The sequence below is a fragment of the Coccinella septempunctata genome, chromosome X, assembly GCF_907165205.1.
Source record: "Coccinella septempunctata chromosome X, icCocSept1.1, whole genome shotgun sequence".
NCBI classification, from domain to species: domain Eukaryota; kingdom Metazoa; phylum Arthropoda; class Insecta; order Coleoptera; family Coccinellidae; genus Coccinella; species Coccinella septempunctata.
Window position 1 is genome coordinate 9,128,033 of NC_058198.1, and position 27,927 is coordinate 9,155,959.

General features: G+C 35.5%; 1 protein-coding gene across 23 annotated transcripts in view; it reads left to right on the top strand.

The window, feature by feature from the left end:
- LOC123321353 (calcium-dependent secretion activator) overlaps positions 1-27,927 on the top strand; it is a 98,238-nt gene that overhangs the window by 46,989 nt on the left and 23,322 nt on the right. For 14 of the 23 annotated variants that reach the window (XM_044908863.1, XM_044908876.1, XM_044908856.1 and 11 more), the window contains 7 exons: positions 7,469-7,612; positions 11,612-12,004; positions 18,022-18,197; positions 18,246-18,340; positions 18,523-18,677; positions 18,736-18,816; positions 22,667-22,996. In XM_044908863.1, the coding sequence (XP_044764798.1) occupies positions 7,499-7,612; positions 11,612-12,004; positions 18,022-18,197; positions 18,246-18,340; positions 18,523-18,677; positions 18,736-18,816; positions 22,667-22,996 (1,344 nt within the window). In that variant the 5' untranslated portion in view covers positions 7,469-7,498. The remainder of the gene's footprint in view (positions 1-7,468; positions 7,613-11,611; positions 12,005-18,021; positions 18,198-18,245; positions 18,341-18,522; positions 18,678-18,735; positions 18,817-22,666; positions 22,997-27,927) is intronic. The other 9 variants (XM_044908870.1, XM_044908871.1, XM_044908879.1 and 6 more) reach the window with 3 other exon arrangements.

Here is a 27,927-nt window from a genome sequence, read left to right on the forward strand (position 1 = left end):
ATCTTCAAATTATTCACAGTCTATTTGTAGTAGCTGCTTGGTATCGATTGGATCATAGGCATTTGCATATGAATTTGCATTAACTCATTTCACCATTAGATATTTTACCCTAAGTCTGGCATACAAATTTCAAGCATTTCCAAGCATATTTCATGTTTTTTTTACATTGATTTTGTTTCTATACAATGTGTCCACCCTGTAATCTGCCCATCGAAGCAAAAGACTGGTTCACTGAAAATTTTAGATTCAGATAGTGAATTGCAAGTCTTGATGTAATTCTTTCGGTTAGTGGAACATTGGATAGTGAATATACAGGTTTATATATGTCGAAAAACCCTCGGAATATTGGGGATCACTCAAAATGAACAATAGACATTGACATTATTTGATCCTAAAATCATGAGGAGGTGAATTTTGCTTTCTGAATAAATTCACATTGCAATTTTCTGAATTTCGAAGGCATATATTGCATATCCACTTTCAAGTGTCTAAAAATTGGTGTGAAACTTATAATAAATTAACTCTATAGACAATTAACATCATCAGACACTGTCTGGATTCTGGCAAAGAATCTCATTCAGAATTGAGAAATATGAAATATTTTGATATAGCTGAAAACACTGCGACTGGATGACAATTCTTCAGTGTTTGAAGAACAAGGATTCCTGTATTTGGATAAATTATTTTCAGCCCATTTACTTCGAATCCTTTGGACAATCTATTCGATTTCTTAATCATCTGCTCATTTTCACATGAAAATCATATTCCCGGAACTATTTTACCAGCACTGATAATTGAGAAAGCCTATCATGCTTAATTGAATTTTTCGTTAGACGTTTTGTGCTTTGCGTATGATTTCAATGATCTGAAACAAAATTGAATTGATTTAAGAGGTGAATTGGATGTACTGAACAATGGAGAGGGATGATTATAAGATTAGATAACAATATGTGATGTATCAACTTTAATTCACCCAATAAAATTAATTTGGAATTACCATCTTCTCGGAATCAGTTTTACCAGACTTTACGTTCCTCAAAATATGAGTTAGAATAAAAGCAGGCTTCGTATCTGGAGAAAAGATGCATAATGAGAAAACGTTAAGCCTGACTTCAGCCAGTTACTGGAAATATAATACCGAAATCGATTATATCTAAGAGAGTGTCATACTTGTATTTGGGAAGCATTTCTGAAGCCTTATGATAATAGGAATCATAACTAACAAGCTCATTGAAGAAATACCTTGAAAACTTTCCACCACCCCTCTTGCTGTTGTCTGAGTGATTCAGCATTTTTGTCAGCTTCATTCTAACAACGACCCATTCCTGATAATCAGCTGCAGTGTTTTATGAATGGAAAACCAATGTGGAATTATCTAAAACCCGAAGAAGAACCCGCTTTTGAAAATGGATGGATTGAATTCGATTTCTGTTGATTTCTCTCGAACCAACGTTAACAAATTTTCAAAACGGCTGGACACTAGATAAATGTGGTATTGATTTTATGAGACTGCAATTCAGCAACGTGATAAGGATGACAATAGAATGAAAGACTGCGTGTAATATCGTAAAGTTACATACGTTCAATTCACCCCGAATCGAGATTATAGTTACATTCCGTACTGCATCAAATATTCCTCCACGAGAATTCCCAGAATGAAATAAATTCTCCAAATCTCTTGCATTTACGTGATTTGAGTAGAAAATAGGGTAGAAGGAATAAGTTGGTTGAATTCAAGGATTTCAGAGTTATACAGATATCTTAATTTGTTTCTCAATATGTTGAAAAATATCAACCAATTCAATAGAAACTCCGAAGTTAGTAGAGTGCCGATAGGAACGAATATTCATGATTGAAACATGAAAAAGAAATTCTCCAAAACGATGATGAAATGCCGCTAAAATGAAATACATACATTCGATGCTGAGTATTACTCATGAATGGTGTTTAGAGTCGTCCTGCAGTCGCCCATAAATCAATGGGAATTGGATTCATTGATTTCATGTGAAATACAAGTTTTAATGGAAATTTAATGGACATGTATATCAAAGGTCGAACAGATCACTCAAAATTATTGCATCCACAGATAAATTTGTTCGAAAACATAAATGGAAAACACGGAAAATCTCAACAATTTCAAATGGAAAACCCATTATGAAAAATGAACCCTTAATCCAAAACACATATTCCATAACATCATCCAATTATTTTTTCCAGTTTTTATTTGGGATCACGCATATCTGCCGAAAACCTTCATTCAAATTCATCATCTAGAAAAGTAGAAAATGCCTCTAGCTGTTACCCATGAAAAACTCATTATAGGAACGATAAATCACTAATGAATTATTCTTGACAATTGAATTCATCATTGCACTACTATTTTCTGATGCTGAATTTGACAAGCAGCCTAATTTGAATACTTCAAATTCAAATTCAAGCATATTTCAGGCATGAATTCTTCAATTATCGGTTGTATAATAGGCGAACCTCATAATGATTAAATTTTGAATATTCCGCATCCAAATTTTGAGTCCATGTTTCAACGAATCTTCAAATTATTCACAGTCTATTTGCAGAAGCTGCTTAGTATCGATTGGATCATAGGCATTTGCATATGAATTTGCATTAACTCATTTCACCATTAGATATTTTACCCTAAGTCTTGCATACAGATTTCAAGCATTTCCATGCATATTTCATGATTTTTTTACATTGATTTTGTTTCTATACAATGTGATTGATAATAAATGCACCCTATTCAACATTTCGTGATGCTGTTTAGAAAAAACAATCCACATGAAATTTTATATATATTATTCTGAATGACCTTCATAAAGCCTTTTTTATACAGGGTTTTCCAGAAAACCTGGGTGTTATCCTACTTCCTCATTTCAGATGAGTACTGTAACTTCTCCATCCTAAAGGAAATTTCTATTATTTTTTAACTGACATACCCTTCACTTTAGTGCTTCGAATTTAATTTGAGTCGGAGGATGGTTGAATCAATTTCCAATTATTTTTAGATGCAATTTTGAGGGAATATTTTTTACGTCATGTGCTGAGCTTTGCATATAATGAAAAAACAATTTCGCAGATCCTATTTTTAAGTTAATTATTAAATAAAATAAAACAGTAGTAGTATGCTCGTTTATCCATGTAGGTATAACATGTTTTTCAATTGTGTCCACTCTAATTAGGAATTCAAAGTGATAAGCTATCGAATTCATCCATAGTTAAAATTCATATAGTCAACAATTTCTCTATTTTCATGGCAATATAGCTTTGATCAATTAGAAAAAACATACGTTTGCTAATGAAAATTTTCAATACTGCATTATTATTTTTTTTTATAATCCGGATATGATACAAAATAACGTTTGAACTCTTGTTCTGGATGGTGATTAATGAATAACTCTAACAATTATTGACTTGATTTCCTTCAGTAAAATGTGTTTTATTGTAATGTGTATCATTAGAGCGAAACATTTGCTGAGTATCCAGAGACTAGCAGTTTCGGAACTGTTAACATTTTGATTTTGAATTCACTATATCCAACAGCTTTGATCAGCTTATTTAATCGAAAGCTAGGATGGTGAAACCTGATTTTCATGAAAAATTTTCACCAGTTTCTGAGAATATCCAAATTTTTTTCATTCCAACGAAAAAAATCCAAAATGGATACATATTTCGTTTTGGGATCTTTACAGTGCAGGATCTGACTTTTGGGTTTCCCTTATTGGTATGAACGTAACAAAAACTCATGCATTAAATCAGGTACATGGTGTATACGGTATCGACCTGTCCTACCCTGTATATTATGAGGGGTGCTATGCATTTGCCGCAATTGACAAAGTTGGATTATGTGATTTTCCGATGGAAATATATACAGCGAGCAAATTAATCATCAGATCACGCAAGGAAACGCAATTTGGTAGTTCTAACCCCTCTGCGTCGGCGTGAATGACATTCTCTAGGGAGAGGGTATTTCCATAGCAACGCCGCTATATTTCGTCACACCCTCTCTTTATTTTCTGTTAAAAACTATGGTTGTTAGCTATCGCCTGTCAAGGTGAACGATGAAGACCCCTCACGAAAATAAGCAAAAAGGTTAATATTCAAAGGGTTGGGTATCGATTGCGACACTTCTAATAGGGATAGAAAGCCACTCATCAGCATACCTTCTGGTTTGCGCATAAAATTAATCCAATTATATATATGTATATCGAGTTTCCAAACAATAATAGTTCAACTTCTAGTTCGCCTTATAAATTGTTTTGTAATGAGGAATATTATGAATGTACTCCGTAGTTCAAGATTTAATTCCGAAAAAGGAAGCCAAAATTATTAATTGGTCGCAATTGGAGAGTTCAAATTGCACTATTTCAGTTTATTAAGGATATTTTCACTTTGAATCTTTGAAATCATGAAATCGTTTGAAATTTTCACACAGTATTAAAATTTTTTGACATTTATACAGTTTGTATCACTCTATTTCGAAAGAATTATATATATTCAGGGTGTAAAGGGAATAAATAGCTGCGAAAAAAATTAAGGAATAATTGCTTGTCAGAAAATACAGTGGTTGTTTCATATATTTTTTTTTGACCAGCAATTTCCATTTTTTTTTTTCAAAAAAAGGAATAAAATTGAACAGACATTCTATGGGAGTAGGAAAACAATCTAAGAAAATTTTGGTGGTTTTCCTCCATAATGTTAGCATGATATCCGTCTATTACGTTAAGTTCAAAGCCTACATGACCCATGCTGTTGATATTTTTTTTTGTCAAAAACCCTTATTTCTAGTAAGAAATTACACGAAACTTTATTATTTTAAAATGAATCAAGCTATCAAAAACTAATTTTCCAATTATACAATAAAAATAAGAAAAAAAAAGTTTTTTGCGAAACAAATTTTCTACTCACAAAGAATTAAGAGCTTCAAATCATTCAACGCATTTCATTTTTATTAGAGTTTCTCTTAAGTCTTAAGTCTTGTTTTGTTTTTGATGCAACTGATTTTGATTTATTCATTGCTAATGAAATACATTCAAATTTCTTGACAATTAATCAAAATCCCCAAGTTTGATTCAACATTACACGCCTTATAAAACTTTTCAGGCTGAAAAGGTGAAGAGTATGCAAGGATTTGAATAGTTATTCCAACAAATATTTTTAAAATAACTACAGTCGTGGTTTTAAAATAATGAGGACGTAATCATTATTGCTCAAATAAAGACTGACATATGTATTTTGTTTCATTTATGGTTTTGTAATTCTGTATATTCGAAGTGAAACCTGGAGCAATTCAGATTGTGTATAAAAATATACTCTAGCAGGTAGTGAACCTTAGGATCAATTCAGTTTGAAATGGAGAGCTAAATCATATGATTTTTAACCACTTCAAGGGGTTAGCTATCACAGTGATTGTCGAAACACCCTATATAGCATTAATTGACACACTTGAAATAGTCCATACGAATTAGTTTTTTCTAACATTATTGTGCATTGTTGATCATGTATTGAAACTAATCGAAATCGTTTGAAAGCTATATAAATTAATTAAAATCAAAATAGTGTGAGTAGTATGAGTGAACGTCATTTTTTGGAGTCTTAGTTCCTGAATAATAATATAAACCTTTCAAAAAAATAATTCTGAAAATTTTTATGTATTGTCTGAAGAAGTTCTGATATGAACACCGAGACGTTAAGGTAATTCATATTTTTGTACAAAATCATTTGTTAGGCACTTGAGTGTCGATTGTTTAACTAAGACTGACACATTTTTCCTTGTGTTACAGATATTGGGTGAGAAAACGAATGATAATAGTCAAAAGACAAAAATTTATGTTTTGAATATTTTATCACAGGAGTTTCGAGGATGAGCAGTGTAGATAAAGCGCAAACTTACACATAAAACATATTGCGGTTCACTGAACCCGCTACGCTCTCATCAATATCCTTTTTTCCGCCTTTTTCTGGGAAAAAGGATGAGTTATTTCAGCGTTCCATTAAATTAAATTTGATCGTTAGGCGCCCATGGAAATGCGTAAATTGTTCATTATTCAATCATGTGGAAACATGATATTGGATAAATTTTGATATTTACCGTTTTTCAACCGATTTAATCGCATAAATCAAGAATAATTGTTGTTCAATATTTCAATTTTGTTATTGTAGCTCGGTTGGTTGGTTTGCGTTTGGAATTGATATTAATCTAGTCATAGTTGAATTTCAAAATAATACATATTTGACTGGGACTGATGAGCGAACCATTTTCCAAGAAAAGCAGTGCTAAATCAGTGGAAAACTGAGGAAAATTCTAGGTTTCGTGCATTACTCCACTCGTGATACAGTAGGTGTTTTATTAAAAATTTTGTTGCCCCTATTTTTTTGATTCGAGCAGAAATATTGAAATTGTAAGCTCCCCCAAAGAAATACGACTTTTTCAACAGTTTGACTCAATATTTTATGAAGTACAACTCGAAACAACTGCACTGAAGGTATTGAAGATTTTTCGTGTGAATATTGAAGTACTTGAAGATCTGGTGGAAATAACTGATAATCGAAATGTTGCATAATGCCAAACCTGAAGTTTCAATATTTAATCTTGATATTAGCTGGTGAAAACTGGCAGGCTGGCTTGGATTATCTTATATTGTTATAGTTTCCTGTTTTCGAGAAAACTCCACTGAAGTTTAAAGGGATACACTGAGTGGAATGGAATATCTGGGAAATTTATACATTAAAACGAACTGAAAATCCACTGATGGAAATTTTTATCTGAAAAGTGAAAGTTAAAATAAAATAATGAACACGTGTGAAATTCATTTGCTCTTTGAGGATCGTCGTTAGAATCACCTGAGTACCATTCGATGCTGTTATCTTTCCAAATCTTCCTTCCTACTTAGCGTTGTAATGAAAGTTTCCTCAATCCGCACTGAAATGATTCGATTCAGGAATGTAGGTAATGATCTCTTATTACACGTTCCTTCCATGGATACTCTTAGAATGGCCTTATATGGGCCAATCTATCCATCACAAGATAAAGATGTGCAAGTTAGGTCTGCAAAGATCTCTAATGACCTACTTGGCACCAGCACCAGAGATGAAAACGCAAAATATTTTTGTATTGATGGTTCCTGAAGGTTAAAATCAGTTGATCGCCTAAGGCAATCAAATTTCACATTATTATGTTCAGTGTTCAGACAGAAATATTTCAACAAATTGTGTTCCTGCTCTTTAAGGTTAATCTGTCAATTCACTTAGGTTTATTCAGTAACCGCTGTGAAGAAAAATGTATCTTCAAAACAACAGAACTGTACTGCCTTATGCTACAGACTATGATAAATCCGCCCTTGGTGATGTATATAGGTCATGTTATGATTCCTTCCTGTGTCAAAATGAAAGTTTAATGTCTGCATACTCTATTTCGAACTCAATATTCACCCAGAATACTTATTTGTTACAGATCGGACATCACACGTAAGAGAAAGCGAAGATGATTGATCCATCATCATCGGAAGAAGATAGTGATGAAGAACACGGAACTTCCCATGGGGGACACCACCCTGCCCCCCATCATCATGCTTCAACCCATACCCATCACCACACGGTAAGTTTGACGTGGATATGGCTTCAAACCTTAGTGGTACAACCCGAACCCCTTTATTTTGAGTAGGGAGGATGGGGTAACTAATAGGTACCTAATTTGAAAAGACTTTCCATTCTGAGTTCACCATATTTAATTTATTTTCATTAAGATTCAAATTTTGTACAGAATTGGTCATTTCATTAAACATGCTGTGGGAATCAATCAAATATTCACTAGTTTAGTTTCGACTTTATTACGGTTTGTTCCTTTTATTGAAGATCTAGGTTAAAATAGTTTATTCAGTGGCAAAAAGAATTGAAATTATTTATTTATAAAAGAAAGCCTTTCCTGAAGAGTGACTCCGAATGTCACCCTAAACGTTGCATAGTATAAGCCAAAATGATGCAAATAGCCCAATGAATCCTACAACACATTCTCCATAATTAATTATTTCACATCGACAACTTTACATTGTTTATTGTAATCTACTCTTCCCAATTGTTTTCTGTTCGAGGAAATTCAAAACTAAAGTGTTTTTTTTGTAAATGATAATATCCATCATTCACAAACAAGAATGCAGCGCATTGCATTATTCGTTATTGAATACTCTGCATATATGATACCACATGAAGTTTTCAATTTCCCCATTTTAAATGGCTTTCCCTAATTCCATCACATATTATGCATATCAATTTTCACAATATTCAGTAGGTTGTTAGGTCAATTGTGCCATGCTCGTTTCCAAAAATACTCATGAATTTTCATATATGTAATTCTGTCAGCATAGATTTTTGTTATTATTAATTTCACTGCTATAGGTACTATTGATGTCACTATCTGTATGATACAAAGTTCCTTATTCACTTATATCGAAAATAAGAATGTTCACATTCTTGTGTTTCTTAATCATTCATTTCTCGATAACAAAGCAGCCTACCCACATGACGTTTCATCCTCTTTCAGACATTCATTTGATCTATTCCTATGAAGGATTTTCAATAGATATCCCCTTGACAAGTGTTCTGTTTTTGTTGAATGTAACTCTACATTTCAAAATGGTTGAAACTATTGTTGACTCTATTCTAATGTTGGATAATCATTCTCAAAATTTCAGGTTTTGATCACTACTCATAATAAAACTTTATTTTTTCGCCATAAAAATTACAGTTGACTCTACAGGAGCTTTTCGAATAACTGTCTCGTAAATGAAGCCATTGATGAATTTTCTTCTGCTTGTTGGTGAAATTGAATCACCAACATATAACTCAATTCAAAAATAACTCCAAAGGAAGGGATAAAAGAGCACTACATTGATGGCTAGTTTATGTTAACTTTACGATACTGGAACCTCAATATTGTAACTTGCAAGTATAGGCAGAAATAATTTAATTAGTTGTTAGTTGCGGAAAACATCGAATTCGTGTGGACATATACTTATTTAAGTGAACATCTGTGTCTTATCGATTACAGGCCGAGAAAACGAAAATATAATTTTTCACATGCATCCCCTGTTTTTATTTTCGTGAAACAGCCGATGAACAAATGCGTAACTACTGAGAATGACGCGAAGTCTATGAGGAAGCCATGCCTTTGTTCCTGTTTTTGATTGAGCGTCACTTTGCTTGGTCTGTCATCGACAGAACAGCTCCTGCTGATATTATTTCACGGACCATGTGTTGAATCACCCAGCTTTTTGATACAGGTGGTTATGTAAACGTAGTTGGAAAATCTTCATGTGGAAAGGAACATTCTCGGAGATACCAAACTCCTACCATACTTGTTCTTTCTGCTGAGCTCGTGAGATGAGAGGAACTATTGGGAAAAACAAGATTTCGATCACTGACAACTGATCTCCTATCTCCTACTAATTACTTATAACTCCTCGAATTGCGCATGATCAAGAGAAAGGATTTTGGCCATACGTCAATGAAAGTGACGCAGGCGCAGCGGAAATAACACGGCAATTATATAAAACTGCGAAACCTCCTCCATGTTTAGAGGTTATTAGTGGCACTACAAATTCCTCGTAATGTCAACTATGTTTGATTACGAAACACCCTTTGAACCAGTCATTGACGGTCGCCTTAAGCGATCAACTTCGTTAATCAATTAGACAAGAAGTTAAATATGTTATACTGAGGGATTTATATCCACCAGTATAATATATTTAACTTCTTGATTCTTGATTCTTTCTTTATTCTTTCTTGATTCTTGATTCTGATTTATATCAGAAAGAGGCAGATGCATTAGGTTGGGGTATGTGGACCTATATGCCATGAGACCTTTATCTTGCAGGCAGAAACACTATCAAGTGACAAGATCCCAATGGACAGTCAGACCCTAAATTCACACAACCGGGGTTATCTACTGACATGAGAATACTGTTGTATCTATCATATTTGGTTTTGATTTTTGGTAATCTGTTCGATGAATTTAATATCGATCTTCTTTGCTTCATAATGGGTTTCTTACAGTACTACTAGAAGGTTCATTAGTCGAAAAAAGAGCTCTCCAACCTCATTTCTTCTTTTTGCTTCCCATTTTCCTCCTACGACGGCCCTGATCGTTCCTATTTACCTGGTAGTAGGGAATGATGGAGAATTGTTTTCAGTTAAGGCGATTCGCCATTTAATACAAACTTCACGCGAACTAAAAATACGACCCCTATCGAACACGCTTAATTGAAGGTGTTTTCCATGTAAACGCATTATAAGCACGATCGCACCGTCAACCTAACCATGCAACTGATGAAATTGTTGAGAAAAAAATAAAAGAACATCTAGATAAGCCACTATCGATCCATAACATGCGCATTCCAACTAATTGCTACTTGTAAACTGTTCAAAGTTGTCACACAAGTCTAAAAAAAAAACACTTTTTTGATTTTCTTTTTACGCATGCCTTTGCAGATCACTAATGTATGATTCATCTTTTGTTCGAGGGGTAGAATCTCCTACTCCGCTGAAATTTATCGTATAATTTATACATTCATATCTAAAAATAGGTTCTGCAATTAAATAACGATACCTCAACGCTGTCATGGTTGAGTTGATGGGAATAATAAGATTTGTGCGCCCATTAAAACATATACTTCCCCAAACGCACCCTGAGCCACCATCGAACAGAGTTCTTGGTGCCATGAAAAGGTCATAATTCATAGATTAAGATTGCAAGGGTCATGAGGACCATATTTTGAGTGTGTGAAATTCGCAAAACATGCGCGCGTATGTACAGCAATATTCCTTTCGAATATCCACTTCAATTTTTGAGCAGTATATATCGGATTTCAAGCAGATAAACCGATGGTTTCTAAATTGAAAAGGAATCTTGTGTGGATGACCACTTCGTATCGCTACAAATCTTTTCGAATTCCTACGCTAATTGGCACATTTGATATAGTTTGCGTTCGTTAGCGTCCGAGCTTTGGTGTGGACTCGGCACGCTGGAATTCCCCATAGGAACTTATACAGTTATGATAACTGCTATTCATAAAGCTGACTACAGGCATGCAAAAAATGTTATCCACTTTAGCACACCACGGGTAACGACAGCTGTCATCCTCCAATGGGCATCCTTGCCGATATATTTCATGTAGTTCCTTGTCGGCATCACCTTATCTTGGATGGCAAGGATGAAGCCCTCTGTCTTGCAACTACAACCAGTAGTTCGACTCAGACATGTCGACGTAATCATGCTTGTCCTCGTTCTTGTGTGTCCCATACAATGACTTTAGCCTTATTTTCACACTTCTCTCCAAAGGAACATTCACTTATCCAAGATATTTCAGATACCAAAAGGATTAGGCTCTGTTGGAGCCCTTGCCTTCACGCTAAATCATTCCTTATAACAACACCAAGGTCCATATGGCTTGAAACATTTATCGCGCAACAATTGTTGTTCTGTTACATATCTGTATGTACCCAGCTGAGAAATCGATGTTCTTTAGACATTAAAAACATGCCTCTATTGCTTCAGACCTTTTTGAGACCCAGTTAATCGTTAATTAATGTCCGATTTCAGTCCGAAGCCTCACCCTACCATCACACCCACCTGTCGGACTCTGGAAGCGGAACTTTGGAGGTGCCGAACAATTCAGCGGCCCTTCAACGTTCCCTATCGCCGTCGAGTGCAGTATCCGCTGAAACCCTTAGCCACAGCATGGGATCATCCCGAGCGAATTCCCTACCACGACCCACCAGCCCATCACCGTCAGTTGCCTCCGAGAAAACCGAAGTTGACCTTCAGGAAAAGCAAGAGCGAGAGGAAGAGGAGCGAAAGAGGAAGATCCAGCTCTACGTATTCATTTCCCGTTGCATCGCCTACCCCTTCAATGGCAAACAGCCAACTGACATGACAAGACGCCAGGTGAAAGTAACGAAGCAGCAATTGGAATCAATCAACACCAAATTTCAGGTGAGCATTAGCGGTTAGGTGAGGTGTGATGGATTTATTATGTGCCGTCAGTTAAGTAATGGAATGTTCGCGTGATGTAGGGAACAAGGTGGAGGTTGAAACACTTTTGATGTTCCTCTGTGGAGGAGACCGAAGTTTGAAGGTTTCTGAACGTTTTGAGGGTACCCTCACTCTCCTGCTTCTTCATGAGTTCTCTACATTTGTTTTATATTGATACCAGATGAAACAACTATAAAATCCACTGAAATATATGTTACTTTCTTCGACTGTATGTTGCTCTTCTATCTAGATCCTCCCACAAAGAAATCTCTAATCAAACATAAACAAGAACTACAGCTCATTTAGTTTTTCCTTGCCAAAAAGATACTTGACAGTTATAAAGAGGTGCAGCTTCTCATCAGAACTGTTTTCATCACTGCTCCATCTACAGCTCGCTCCCTGTTCCAGAGTTCTGATGCTCTCCAGTATCTAGAAATATTTCAAGGAAGTTACGTCCTCACTACTGAAAGTCTCTTGTCCAAAGCATTCTTTCCGTTGGCATTCTGTTACAAGATGAAGTGGATTTCCATTCTCCTCCTCATGCAGTCTAAACTCTTCAGGTTCTAATAAACCTATTCTCAGTAGATGCTTGCTGAGCCGACAATGTCCTGTAGGGAAACAAATGGGGATATGTATTCTATGATCACTGGGATCCAGATATCTTTTGGTATGATGACTATCAGTCCTCATTTATTCAGATCTTCAATTTTGAAAACGCATGAAAGTCCTTTAAACTAATCAGTCGACCCATACTCTTATTCAAAAACTAGCTTTGTCATCTCAAGGAACGAAGTGATATCCTTGAAGCCATCCCAAATACTTGAGTTCATTAGAAATCTGGAACTGGATGGCGAGCTCTATACGACATAGCGGGTAAAACAGCTCTTGTGGGGACACAAAAGATCCTAAGGTCGCTATTCAACGCAACCCCATTTAAAATCTGGAATCATTGCCAGCCAATGCAAAATGCTGTCTTGGCGAGGACAATATTCAAGTCCTCATACTTACTCAGATCTCCCTTAGTGTTTTTAATAGCCAGTATCATGCCGTCAGTTAAATAATGGAATGTTCGCGTGATGTAGAGAACAAGGTAGAGGTTGAAACGCTTTTGATGTTCCTCAGTGGAGAAGACCGAAGTTTGAAGGTTTCTGAACATTTTGAAGGTCCTCTCACTCTCCTGCTTCTTCATGCGTTCTCTACATTTGCTTTATATTGATACCAGATGAAACAACTATTGGCCTGAAATGTTATATATTTCTTGGAATAAAATCAGCCGAAATATATGTTACTTTCTTCGACTGTATGTTGCTCTTCTATCTAGATCCTCCCACAAAGAAATCTCTAATCAGACTTAAACAAGAACTGCAGCTCATTTAGTTTTTCCTTGCCAAAAAGATAATTGACAGTTATGAAGAGGTGCAGCTTCTCATCAGAACTGTTTTCATCACTGCTCCATCTACAGCTCGCTCCCTGTTCCAGAGTTCTGATGCTCTCCAGTATCTAGGAACATTTCAAGGAAGTTACGTCCTCACTACTGAAAGTCTCTTGTCCAAAGCATTCTTTCCGTTGGCATTCTGTTACAAGATGAAGAGGATTTTCATGCTCCTCCTCATGCAGTCTAAACTGGTCAGTTTCTAATAAACCCATTCTCAGTAGATGCTTGCTGAGCCGACAATGTCCTGTAGGGAAACAAATGGGGATATGTATCCTATGGTCACTGGGATCCGGATATCTTTTGGTATGATGACTATCAGTCCTCATTTATTCAGATCTTCAATTCTGAAAACGTATGAAAGACCTTCAAACTAATCAGTCGACCCATACTCTTATTCAGAAACTAGCTTTGTCATCTCAAGGAACAAAGTAATATTCTTGAAGCCATCCCAAATACTGGAGTTCATTAGTGGTACATAGCGGGTAAAACAGCTCTGGTGGAGACACAAACGATCTTAAGGTCGCAATTCAACGCAACCCCATTTAAAATCTGGAATCATTGCTAGCCAATGCAAAATGCTGTCTAGGCAAGGACCATATACAAGCCCTTATACTTACTCAGATCTCCCTTAGTGTTTTTAATAGCCAGTATCATGCCTGAGTATGCTCTCCAATCTCATAATGATTAAGGGTAATAGTTTATCAACTCCCTCTTGAAAACTCTGGACCCAGAATTCATCAGCTTTCCCGGCTTCAATCAATTATTGTACATAAGGATTGTCCTTAAATAAGAGTTTATACAGGACAATTAACTGGCACAATACGCATAATTAGTCTTATCGCTCAGAAACGCAAACAATGAAAGTTTGCGCTCATTTAATTCACAGTACTGACACTGAATTCCGTCTTGAATCCGTTTGAACAATATAACTTCCTGTCCCAAAGGCGGAAATAGCAATTACTGCGGCGGTTAAGTTTAAATCAGAAAAGTGAATTTCGAAGCGCTCGATGCATGCAGAGTTCATCCGCGTTTAATGTCCATTCATACAAAGCTGTACATTCATGTTCCGAACATTGCAATGGACGGTCACCTGTTGCACGTATTCGAATTCCTCTGAAGCCTCTCCAATATTATGTTTATTCGATTTCTAATCGGAGGTGCGATGCATCGGGTATGGCCACATTCTTCACATTCACGTCCGTTGGGAAACGAGAGAGATGGAACGAAATTGTGCTGGGCAGATAAGCCCTTTTATGAATGACGAGCGATCGCTCTCTATTTTATCCACGTCAAAACTTTCAGACGAATACGTTTTGTACAAGGAAGGAAGTGTGACACGTTACTAAGTTCAAGGTGAGATGTATCCGGGGTAAATTTAAGGGATTCCAACTTAAATTACTTGAAGTGTATCGGCAAACCAACGTAAAATTAAAGTTTGAATTTGTTATTGAACTAAGACCAGATTATCTGAGGATAAATCAGTTCTCTGAGCCGATAGGTTAGTGACAAATTGTGAATATTATTCGAAAAGTTTAATTAGAGTTGAGGACTTGAGCAGAATAAAGAATATAAAAGATATGGATATAAAGATAGATCTGGAACACCGTAGAATTCAATATAGCAGTTAATTTTTGATTGCTGAGCTACAAGTAACGACCCAAGATTAAATAACAGAAAATATATAGGGTGCAAATCAATGGACTCGAAAAAATTTGATGGTTGATTCATTGTCAAGAAATTGTCTTTCATAACATTATTTTCGGGCAGCCCTTGCTTAGATACAATGCCCTTAAGATATCACCTGAAAAGTATTTTCAATTTTTTTTCAGAATCTTACAGAAATCTTACATATATTCCTGGGAGGGAAAAGGAAACGCCCTTTGAAACGGTCATAGCTGACCGTCCTAGAGCCATAAGTTTCGTAAATCGTCTGGACAAAAAGTCATCCACATGGTTTACTGATGGATCAAAATAAGAGAGAGGCACCGGCATTGGCGTATATGGACCTAAACTTAGTGTCTTTAAAGCCACTGGAAATGAACCCTGTATATTATAGACCAAGACTCGGGCTGTTTACGCATGCGCTCAGGAGTGTCTTAAGACGAACCTCAAAGGGGCGCATATCTATATCACCACGGACAGCCAGGCTACGCTAAGGTCCCTGGAATCACACTGCCAGGGATCTCTGCTGACATGGAAATGCCGCAATACGATAAAACACCTAACCAGAGGCAATGGAGTGACTCTGCTATTGGTACCAGGGCATTGTGGTGTTGAAGGAAATGAAAAAGCCGATGAACCTGCAGAAAGAGCATCAAGGTTAACACCTGCTGGACCTGAGCCTTTCTGTGGGCTTGGAAAATACCAATATAAGGCACGGTCCAACAATGGGAGTTGAACAACAGAAGAACCCTCTGGAGGAACACTCCTTGACTTACTCAGTTAAAGAAATTCGTGATGATTTCACCGGCCTACACCAGAAAACTGCTAAAGCTGTCACGAGCTGAGCTTCGGGTGATGGTGGGACTGCTGCAGGGCACTGTCGGTACAAATGCCATTTGTACTGTATGGAAAAGTCAGTCAGATTTGTAGGCTCTGCTGATCAGAGGCAACAACAGCTGAACACATGGTATGCAAGTGTCCAGAGTTGGCGGACCTAAGGACCACTCATATGGGGAAACCGGTCCTGGATACTCACGAGGTAACGGCGAAGACCTCTAAGGTTGCGTTCACAAACTTACTCTGAGCAAGCTCTGAGTGAGCTTTTATTACTCGAAGCGTTCACAAACGTACTTTTAGTTCCTCAGAGTATGCTCTCTGAGCATGGCCATACTCATGCTCTACTCTCGGAGTAAGTTTGTGAACGCAATCTAAGGATGCTGTCGGCTTTATCAACACCATTGACAACCTCCTCAGGTTCCCATGAATGAGTAGGGTATAAAACAAAAGTTCTACATGATTGCACTTCCCGGAAAGCTAACCGAGCCACAATGACCCCTGTTCAAATATCATTATTATTAATAATAGGAGAGAAAAAGGAGAAAGAAATAGAAAAAAATTGGTGATATTTCGCTATAATTGAAAGGGCAGAAATATCCACCCCAAACTCTTTTCCTAATTCATGTTATACCATTGTAAAATCAATTTTTGGTAGCTTGAACACATAAGGTACCTTGTAATTTTTTGCAAAAATAACGATTTTTTCAGAAAAAACATAATTTATCAACAGATACGTAGCGTGAGTGTGAAATCTTCTAACTTAAATTCACCTAGTAGGCGGATATTACGCTGACATTTTAGGGGAACACCAACAAATTATTTTTCTAATTGCCTTCTCTGCTCAATTTTATATCTGTCAGTTTCCTGGTTTTCAAGAAAAACTATAAGAATTGCTTTTCAGATGCCATTTTTAGGGGATTATATCAAAGCAAGGGCTGCTCAAGAAAAATTTTACATGAAAGACCACTATTTTTTGACAGGCAGGATCTACCCTTGAATTTTTTCGCAACCATTCATTTTTTACACCCTGTACATGATGAACACTACCGAATGAAAAAATCCCCCACAAAACATATATAACATTTTCATCCATCAAGGGCCAAGGGGAAAATTCCTTCTTACTTGATAAAGCGAATTCTCACAAGGATGAGTTTTTATCTCTACACGTGTATCGCTGTCGCAATATTTCAAGATGTGTAGGTGATAAAGAAGTATTAAGTTCACCCAGCTGAAAAGGCTATTGTGATATCGAATAACGTGTGGGGCTAAAATAAACTACAAATCATGAAATTCAGTTTCTTCAGTACGTATCGGCCAAATCAATTCAATATTTTCACTCCAAGAAATAATATCGTTGGTTTCGTTTTACGCTACTCAGTTAATTCTACAAGAGATCGTATACTCTTGATATAATCTGGCCTATCTTATTACAAATGGACAATTGCATTAGCAGAAAAGCTCTTGAAAGTTTCAGTTCTTTCGTTGATGAACCGTGGCAACACTATTGTCAATGTCACTGCAGGAAATGAAAGAGTTTCAACGAGAATTCAAGGACTATTGGAAACTCAAGGAATCGTTGCAGATCTGAATATTATCATTCATTTTGAGTGAATAATATACACAAAGTTAAATTTTCTTGTATCTAAAATGTGTTTATTGAACAAATGAAGTTATAATTTCCTTACTATTTTTTCAATTGCGCTTTGATTCATTCAAGAAAATTTCATACAGCGTGTCCCAAATTTGAATTATAATGTCAAGTTAGTTTATTTAAGTGGCAATCCTAATTTATCATCAATATTTAAAAAGGGTTTATCAAGTTACACATACGTACAAAATATCAAAATCGAAAATGAAAGAATCTGATTCAACTCAATGAAATAATAGGGGAATTTTAAAACTGGAATGTCATGAGGTATTTGTTTATAATTTTTTGTCAAAATAGTGAAAGTTAACGAACTTTTTCTGCATTTTTCGAACCCCATTTTTGACAAATGTGATGTAGGGCCATCGATTCACCTTGGTATCTGTTGATCTGTTTTAGGCGTTTCTGAAGGGTGAAACACAAATTATGGCAGACGATGCCTTTCAAAATGCAATTCAAAGCTACTACGACGTATTTTTGAAGTCGGAAAGAGTAGTTAAAATGGTACAATCAGGTGCTTGTTCGCAATACGATTTCAGGGAAGTTTTCAGGAACAATATCGAAAAACGGGTTCGGTATGTATTTTGAACGTCGCATAAAACTTCCATAACGTACCAAAAAAGTGTTTATTTGTCTAGGTCTATGCCAGATGTCGAAGGACTAAGCAAGGAGTCTGTGTTTGCATCATGGATGGCTAAATTTGACTGCATACTCAAAGGTAGGGATTTTGAACTTTTACCTCCTCTCGCAAATCATGGAGAACAGTTTTCGTCATAAAAAAATCTGCCACTGCGGATTCTGCATGTTAATTCTTGAGTTGTCTCAAAAATTACAATTATTCAAGTCGATTCTGTGGAACCGACCATTTCAAGTTCTCATTAGATTTTCATCATTCTATAGCTGGTCTTGGGGATGACGAATCAAAGCGGCCGTCTAGAATGCAACAAACCCTAAACGCAGAGTTGATTCTATCGAAAGAACAACTCTATGATATGTTCCAGCAAATTTTAGGTGTAAAAAAATTCGAACACCAAATTCTTTTCAATGCCTTAATGGTAAGAGTTAACATCATAAAGATGATGCGATTGGAGTGTGTAATTTCGAAATTTACAGTTAGATTCAGCTGATGAACAGGCAGCTGCTATTAGGAGAGAATTAGATGGTAGAATGCAGAGGGTAGCTGAAATGGAAAAGGTGTGTAGAATTTCCAATTAAAGTAACATTTTCTGCTACAGCGAACTCAAATTGGATAAGAATACTGCAAAATATGGAGCATTCCAGAAGTTTTGGTGTAGGACTATTCTAACTGTGAAGAAATCTCAGACCTATAAGAAAAATTGAATTACATCGAATCATAAATTAATTAAGTCCACGTTTCCGTGAAATTGTAATTAAATTTCGATAAACATTCGAGTAAATTCGATTGACATCGATGTTTTCCTATGAACAGTTTAGGATTTGATCTGTCTGTTTAAGTAAATATTCCCTCTGTATTTCCACTGCAGATGTTCTTGTTTGTCACATTTCATCTCATTGTCAGTCATCCTCTACCCACTACTTTTTCAAGAGAAGCAAACATTTTATTTTCTTCTTACCGCTAAATCCCCGATTCGATCTTCCTATATTTGCTTCATGAAATTGTCATTTTGTAGGACAGAGTTGAAACGGAGGAATTCTCAATACACAATCTGACAATTAATTGGAATTTCCAGTGGCTGATTCAATGCGTTGAAAAATTTCTCCGTATTCTTCCTCCACATCTTAATAAACCATTTCCAACGAGATCATTCACTTTTTTAGTAGGAATGATTCTTCTTCCCCAATTATTTTGCGTTCTTCTTGTTCCATCTATGGATTTTCCAGTAATGACTTTCGTATTTCAATTCAGAGAGGAAAATTTATGAATTGGATTTGTTTTCATTCACCTGCATATTTATTATGAGGAATATTAATCCGGTTTTCCGGCGAAAGCTTTCCTGCATTTTCTTGAATTGCCTGGCGACATAAACGTCTGGCTAACTTCAGGGTTTATTGCTCAGGAACCTAATCTTCTCCTGTTCTACCTTGTTTGTGATTTTATCGTGATGTAATCCAGGGGTACTTACTTCATGTGGTTTCCCTAGTTTATTCTTCCTTCCAGAGCATTCATTTTTCATTACATCATTTCACATTTCACATAGAACATTCAAGGGTATAAAAATACATATCATTTTGAATCCCATTCGAACGGTTGTGTGAAACTCATCTAAAAAACTACTTCGAAAAATGAAATACTTATTCATCATTAATACAGATTAATGGAACACAAAACAACTCCATCCAGATCAAAACAAATTGAAAGGAATGCAGAGTCGTCTCCATTTTCAAGAATATTTTTTGAGAACTACGTTGATCTCCATGAGACAAACGTTGACAAAATATGATCATTTATTTGTTCTACAAGTGGCCTCATTTGAATGGAATAGATCTGAATAACTTACGAAGACAAGTCTGAGATATTTCAGAAGACAGTTTTTCGAATATATTCTTGAATCTTCTCGGCTTTTTTCTTCATCAATTACGTATTGAGATGTCGTCATATCGTTGGAGTTTCATCCAACCTCCACTTTATACTGTTTCTCAGATTTGGTTTCCTGATTTTCGAAGTAATTTTAATTTCATGATCCATTAATTTTAACTGGACCACTCGAATCCAAACAAACCTTGAATGGGATCCATTTCCTCAATGGTCAAAGCCAGATCTCTATTCAAATGGACTGAATAGAGATGGATATTCAAAGTTTTATGTCACCATTGATAATCAGCTATTTATTGAAACGAGTCATTGATTAATATCGAAATTCTGTCGTAAATAGATGCATATCTGATATTGAAATGAATTCAAACACCTTATAACTGCCGATTTGAGTTGCTGTAACTATTCGTATTGAAACACAGGAGTTGGAAAGAATCGTTGAAAAGTTTTTTTCGATCTACATAAAATTTATTTTCAATTTCCCCAATTCCTTTCCATCTCATTTTTCTATCAACACTTCGAATTCAATGGAGTTCTCCTGGGATGTCTATCGATTTCTTTCCAACTCAATCAAATTGTGAAATATGCTATTGTGATAAAGCAAGAAATATGTTCAGGAATCATTCGAAAGTTAACTTTTTTGAGGCAATTAAATTGTTTCTCTGGAAGATATGAATTTTTCGTGCTCATTCGATGTTTTCTTAGGAATCTCTCTCATCCTTTCTGATGATAAGGCATCAGGAATAAAACTTGTCCAAGACAATTCTGAAAAATGAAAAAGTTGGAGACTTTACGAAATATCAGCCTTGAAGATTCTGCATACTGTGGCACGTTTATGTTGGTGTTTTCATCAAGAAGACACAAAATGTTCAGAGCTATATCGTATATCACAACTGAGGAGAAGACAACCTCTGTCAAAGATAATCGCCAAAGATTGAAATACTCCCTGAACATATCGTAAACATCAGATAGATCGAACTTGATCTGATCACTAGATTACATTAAATCAAAATCAAGTGCAGTAAAGCTAGTGTATAAACACGCATCATCGGCATAAGCTAGATCTCCACAATGCATTCTGCATTGTGCATGTAGTCAGTATTCGTAGTATAAACAATAGGCGACCATGTGAAATGGATTTTAGTGGTATCAGAAGCTCAATGCAGTTTTGAACATAAAAATCTATGTATTCTCTTTATCAAAGAGTCATCGACTTAATATAACTTCGAAAAGTGCAGTAAAGCAAGCAGAAGTTTGTGATAGTTGCTTTAAAATAGCAATCAAGATTTTCTTGATCGATTTTGATCATTTGTAATCTATTTATAGTTGTTGGGATGAGAAATACCTAGTTTTTAAACACTGCTGGTAGTTCTATTCTATTCTATTCTATTCCATCTCAAAGCTGACTTTAGTATATGGAACAAAAATTTCAACTTCAAAATATAGTTCAGAGGTAGTGAGTCACATTATTTTGTTTTTTGTCTGTCTTCAATCTTCTCACTATGGCTGCCATATTCATGATTGATAGATGCTTCACAAAGGGCATTTCATGCATTTTCAGGCCTATTTGGTCTTGAATGGAGGATATTCAGGATATTCACCAAAATTTCAGGAGTGCCTTGAATGATTATATATCTTTGCTGTCAAAAAAGCGCTTTCAGATGAATTTTGTTGAAAAGTAGAAACTATTTAGTAATTACGAAAGCAGCACTCAAGAGATTCTTATAAGCAAAGATATATTTTATCCCAGTCACTCATGAAACGATTGATGCAGAATTTCTCAGATGTGAATAAAGGGTCAGGAATGCTTTAATTTTTTATCCTACGACACCTCTCCCTTGCGAAGATATATGCCTCCAACTATAATACTCCCAGTTATTTTGAACTCCCGAATGACTCAACCGATTCTGGTAATTTTTTAATTTCAGTCAGTATAAACATAAAGAATGATTTGTTTCTGAAAGGTTACAATATCGAAAAAATTTCGATATTTTCGAGTTACAACCATTTTTATGGATGTTTTATGAAGTATCAAAATATTTTTTCATGATTATTGCAAGCTCTATTCTATTCAAAACCTGCTATGGTCCCAACATGTCTCCTACCTCCCTGACCTACTATTTTTGGCAAAATACTTCCTTAAATAGACAACAATGAATAGCTTGCAATATTGATGAAGAAATATTTTGATATTCAATCATAAAAGGCTTGTAACTCGAGAACAGTGTATTTTTCGATGATGCAATGGTTTACCTGACTGACCTGTCTTTGTATACTTTATTCATGCCTGAGAAAGAGTCACATAGAGCCGGAACACCCTGTTTAACCCTGATGTTCCGTATCCCTTTTACTTCTGAGATTTTTTCCTTAAAAAATATGAGATTTCATTGTGAGAGTACGGGACTGAATATTTTCAAGTGAAACAATATTTCTTTTTTCAAGCTTAGAAGTTTTACTGTCTTGCTTCATCACAATCGTTGAAATAGATGATTAATTTATTCATGCATACTTTATTTGACTGATTTTTAGAACCGGAAATTAATGCCAAAGTTCGTTCTAAAAGAGATGGAATCGCTTTATATTGAGGAATTAAAGTCATCAATAAACCTGTTGATGGCTAATCTAGAATCGCTTCCAGTCTCAAAGGGGTCCATGGATTCAAAATATGGCTTGCAAAAACTAAAACGCTATAATCACAGGTTGAACAACCATAATAATCCGTATAATGTGAAGCATCTTTTGATGAACTATGTTACTTCTTTTAGATCGCAAGGATCTTTAGCAAAATTAGAAGGGGATTCAGCTGACAGTGATTCAACTTTATCGAAACTAGACGTTGTTCTTAATTTCCAGTTGGAGGTAACAATATCCTTCGGTATAATTTGATGTGCCGTTTAGAATATTATTATTTAATCCAATGATGTCTTGATGGGGCGCCACATTTGTTTATCGTTATATTTTCTGTCGAAACACTAGCTTATTCACGAAAGCTTCATCATAATGAATGAACAATCTTATCATATTCATACATCACAAAGAGGATATGTTAAAGAATCATCTCAGTCAGTTCGATGTATTTCCCATCTAGCACACCTTGCTTTCGATTTATGTCGTTCAAACCTACCAGGATCATTTCTTAGGTTCAGAATTATAACAGAATTATTCCACAATGATTCAATTCCTTCCGAAACATTATTTGAACTGGCAGCACTGTAATTGATCGAAAAATACCATGAGTTGTTCAAATTAGATTTAGACAGAAAGTGCTATAGGATTTTGAAACCGGTGGAAATATTCGAATTTACGGTTGGAAGAACTCATATACTATAATCAAGAAGAGAAGCGATACTTTTTCAGGAGGTGAATAAAATGTTTCGATTCCTTTCGTGTGAATTGTGAAAAGATTCTCGCAAAGTTCAGGAATTGATCCAGCAATGGATTTTCATCTGGACTACATGGATTTCGATGAATCCTGGAAAGAACACATCTTTCCGAAAGAAATCCTCAGTAGAAATTCACAAGACTAGACAAGAAGTCAACTATTACAGATAGTTTTTTCACTTGCTACTCATCTCCTATTTTTTAAACTGCCTGAGTTGAAATCTCAAGTAACACGTAACCTCCATGTTACTGTCAACGAGATACTCCTTATTTTTCTGGTTAGATAACGACTAACGTTCATATATATGATACAGGCTGTTCAGATTGGATTGCAACAGAGATGGTCAGCAATTTCATCAGAGCTGAGACCTATCAGTTTCAATAGACTGATTCTTATCAGTGGCAGAGGTAATAGAGAGGCTTCTCATATGATTACTACTTCTACAATAATTTGAGTAGGTGATCTTATTGAAATTTTGATTCACAGAAATGGACTCCTCATACAGTTTTGAAGAAAAAGGTACGCCCCTATTTGATATATTGAAAAATTCTTAGCCTATTATAGAATCAAACAAAATTTCAATGTCAAAATATTTTATTACTCAACATATTCTCCTCATAATTAGATACATTTATTACAGCGAACCTGCAACGTCTCTAGACCTTTCAAAAAAATGTTTCTTTTTGCTACGCAAACCAGACCTCCACAGCTTTTATTACCTCCTCGTTGGAAGAAAATTTACGACCTTTTAAACTTTTTTCAGTTGAGAAAAGAGCTGATATTCGGATGGAGCCAAATCTGGTGAATAAGGTGGGTGTTCTAGTAATTCAAACCTTAAATCACGAATTTTCTGCATAGCAACATGAGATTCGTGTGCTGGGGCGTTGTCCTGCAATAACGAAACACCTTTGGATAGCTTTCCGCGTCTTTTCTTTTCAATATTTTTTCCCGTAGAGTGGCCAGTAATGTCGAAAAGTGATGTCCGATTATTGTTCTACCCTTATCCAAAAAATCAATCATGATTACTCCATGGCAATCCCAAAAAACTGTAGCAAGAACTTTTCCAGCAGATTTTTGGACACGACACTTCTTAGGTCTTGGAGAACCAGAGTGCCCCCATTCCATCGATTGTTGCTTTATTTCTGGATCGTAGAAATGTAACCAAGTCTCATCCATAGTAACAATTCGGTTCAAGAAGTCTACATCGTTTTCAATTCGAGCACATATCGAACGCGATGTTTCTACCCTTGCACGCTTTTGGTCAACATTAAAACATTAGGGGATCCATTTTGCAGCAATTTTTCTCATGTCCAAATTGACGTGAACTATATGAGGAACGCATTCCTATGAAATATTCAGTGCTTCAGTTGTCCGTTTTAGCCCAATTCGACGGTCTGATAAAATCATGTCATGAACTGCATCGATATTTTCGGGGACTGACACAGAAACTGGCCTTCCCGATCGGTCATCATCTTCAATGGACAATTCACCTCTTTTGAAGCTTGCAGTCCAATTTTTCACGGTCGCATTAAAAAGACATTGATCACCAAAGGTATTAAGCATATCTTCGTAAAACTGCTTACCTCTTAACCCTTTTAAATGCAGGTACATGATGATGGCTCGATACTCCAATTTTTCGATTTTCACAATTTCGATGAACATCTTCTTTCTTTTGATGGTTATCTTTTTTGACCTCAAACACCACACTGACACTTCTAATGATTTATTGTTCGTTGATATGGCAACGCAATATTTTTTTATGCATGGAACTGGTCTAGGCTAGCTAGATATCAATACATCCTTGTAATAGTGGGTGGCTCAGTTAGAAGGCAGACTATCACAAAATCACTTTTTTCTCGAAAATGGCGCACCCTAACTCTTTCAAAGAAGGATAGGTACATTTGTCGTACAAAAATGATTGAGGGTCTATTTCTTCCAATGAAAATCTAATTGGATCATTTACTCAAAAATTAGACGTAATTTCATGAAGGATCCCACTATTATCTCTGTCACTGATGAGAATCCGTTTTCATCTACGCTGAAGCACAAGGAATAATAATAAAATTGCTTCTGCTCTAGTAAAAGTTCGGGGAAAAACCCAAACCATATCAAAAAATCTCTATGAAGTAGTTTCAGTGCTTTTATATAGGCGGATATGGTCCGGACAATTTCTGAGAAAATGAGACGATTTTTAATATTTATTTTTCTGATGAGACGGCTTTTTACAACGGCGGACAAAATAAATGATATTGTGTAGGTTTTATATTCGACAACCAAGCTTTGAAGTAGAGCGAGCTAAAAGGGAGTGTACCCTTCAATCCAGAAACAAAAGGCGTCAGTGGTTTCCCGAAATTTGGTCTGACCATCCTGTACATTTATACAACAGATGTAATATATTCAAATTTATGCGTTCAATATGTGCTAAATAGTTGTATTCCAAATTAAGCCGATGTTTAATTCGATGGTATGAATACATTATTAACTGAGTTCAGAGGCGATGAGAAATTACTCATGTCGAACTATAGAGTGATTCTGAGTAGGTTTGAAAAGAACTGAATGTTGTTCTAAGGAATGAGCTGTCTAAACTTCCTCTTCTCACGTTATTGACAATGCAACTTTGAGATTAAATGTTCCCAGTGTTAATTGTTCCTTTACCTTATGTTTTCTGTTCAGAAAATAATTGACAATGATACGAAAACAGAAGGAGAATCTAGACAATTATCTATACAAAGAGATAATCAAGTCATTTTCAATGAAGACAGATCGTGAGAATTAATAAAATTCTGAATGGCACTTTTAGATTGCTTTCGTGAACAGGAGGTTTAAAATATAGGTTTTAGTTGCACTAAAAATTGTTTCAGAAATTATTATTGGCTTACGTTTAGGTAGAAAACAGTTGTGTCATCCAGAGACCTTCGCTGGCTGACAGGTTTCAACCCTGTCCAGCCTTGGATGTGTATGTCTGTGTTGAGCGGCATTTAACAGAACATTCGGGGTGTTTTAGCCCAATGGAACAATTATTGTCTAGATTTTCGATCTGCATCTCAATCATTGCAGAAATGGATTGGATTTTTTTATTACACAGTCTATATTCTTCAGGTTTCAACTGGCATGTGGAAAAAGATGTCTGATCGAAAAGAACTGTTTGTTGTTGAATTGAAGAACTTTTGAAATTGAAGTTTTCACGGATTGAAATGAAAATCTATTCAGTGTTTTGTGTGATACTCGGAATGAACGTAAAAATATTTGATAAGTTATAAAACTACACGGAAATTAAAGACAAAGGGAATAAGAGAATAATAGTCTTGTAATTACTGAAATTTCGGTTAATTCAATCTTGATTGAATATGATTGGAGTCAGATAAAACTTTAACGTTCTGTAGGGGAACTGTATGTGGTTGGTAATCGATTTTCAAACACGTTTATAACTCGCTCTGTGTCATTGTACAGGACTCGTCTGGGGGGTTGGAACTTTTAAATTGGCTAAAATGATGGCTGCACCGCGGCTAGTATTCAGTTCCTGAAATCTGAGAGCAATTTCTTCACCAGTTGATGCCATGACCACGTTTTACAGATCTGTTATCTGAGACCATGAAGCCTTATTTCCTCCTCTCAATTGGATATTTTTATAGGGACGTAACTTGTAACTTCAACGTTTCTAGACCTTTCAAGATCAAATTTCATTTAATAAAATAACACTAGTTCTTTGGACATCTGTCATGAAATTAAGAGGTCATTTTCAATAGACATGTAAACCATATTTTCAGAAAATTCAGATCACATAATTAGTTGGGTTATATATTCGATATTCTCCATCAGTTGAATACAATAACCAGCCTACATTTGCTCTCACTCCTATAAATACTTCAAATTTCACTGAAAAAATAGTATTTTAATTCGCAATATAATCAAAAAATTATTGATCTCCTGATCTCAATTATTCATCAAATTTTGAAATATTCTTCGAAGTCTGAAAACCACTTCAAAAATTTTCTGAACATACCAACGAAAAATCTGGATAAATATTCATCTTTGATTCGTATCTCTGGAATAATATTGTTTCCCATTTCACTTTCTATTATTCATCTCAAATGCGTTACTCCTGGAATGCAAATATTATTGAGTCCTGAAAAATAAAGACTGTGCAACATAAGTCTTCGACTTGAACAAGATATGTTGACAGAATTTAGACCACGTTTTAATACTACGACTGAAATTTTTTTCGAATGGAAGTTATAATTGATTTTTGCTTCTGGTGAATAAATGAGGAAAATAAAATGTGGAAATTAGCCTAAAAATAAAAAGATAATTATTCTATAATGATCAAATTGAAAGAAAAAACTCGCCAACATTAAAATCACAATTTGACTATTGCAGGAATTTAACGAGAAAAAATTTATTATGTCCT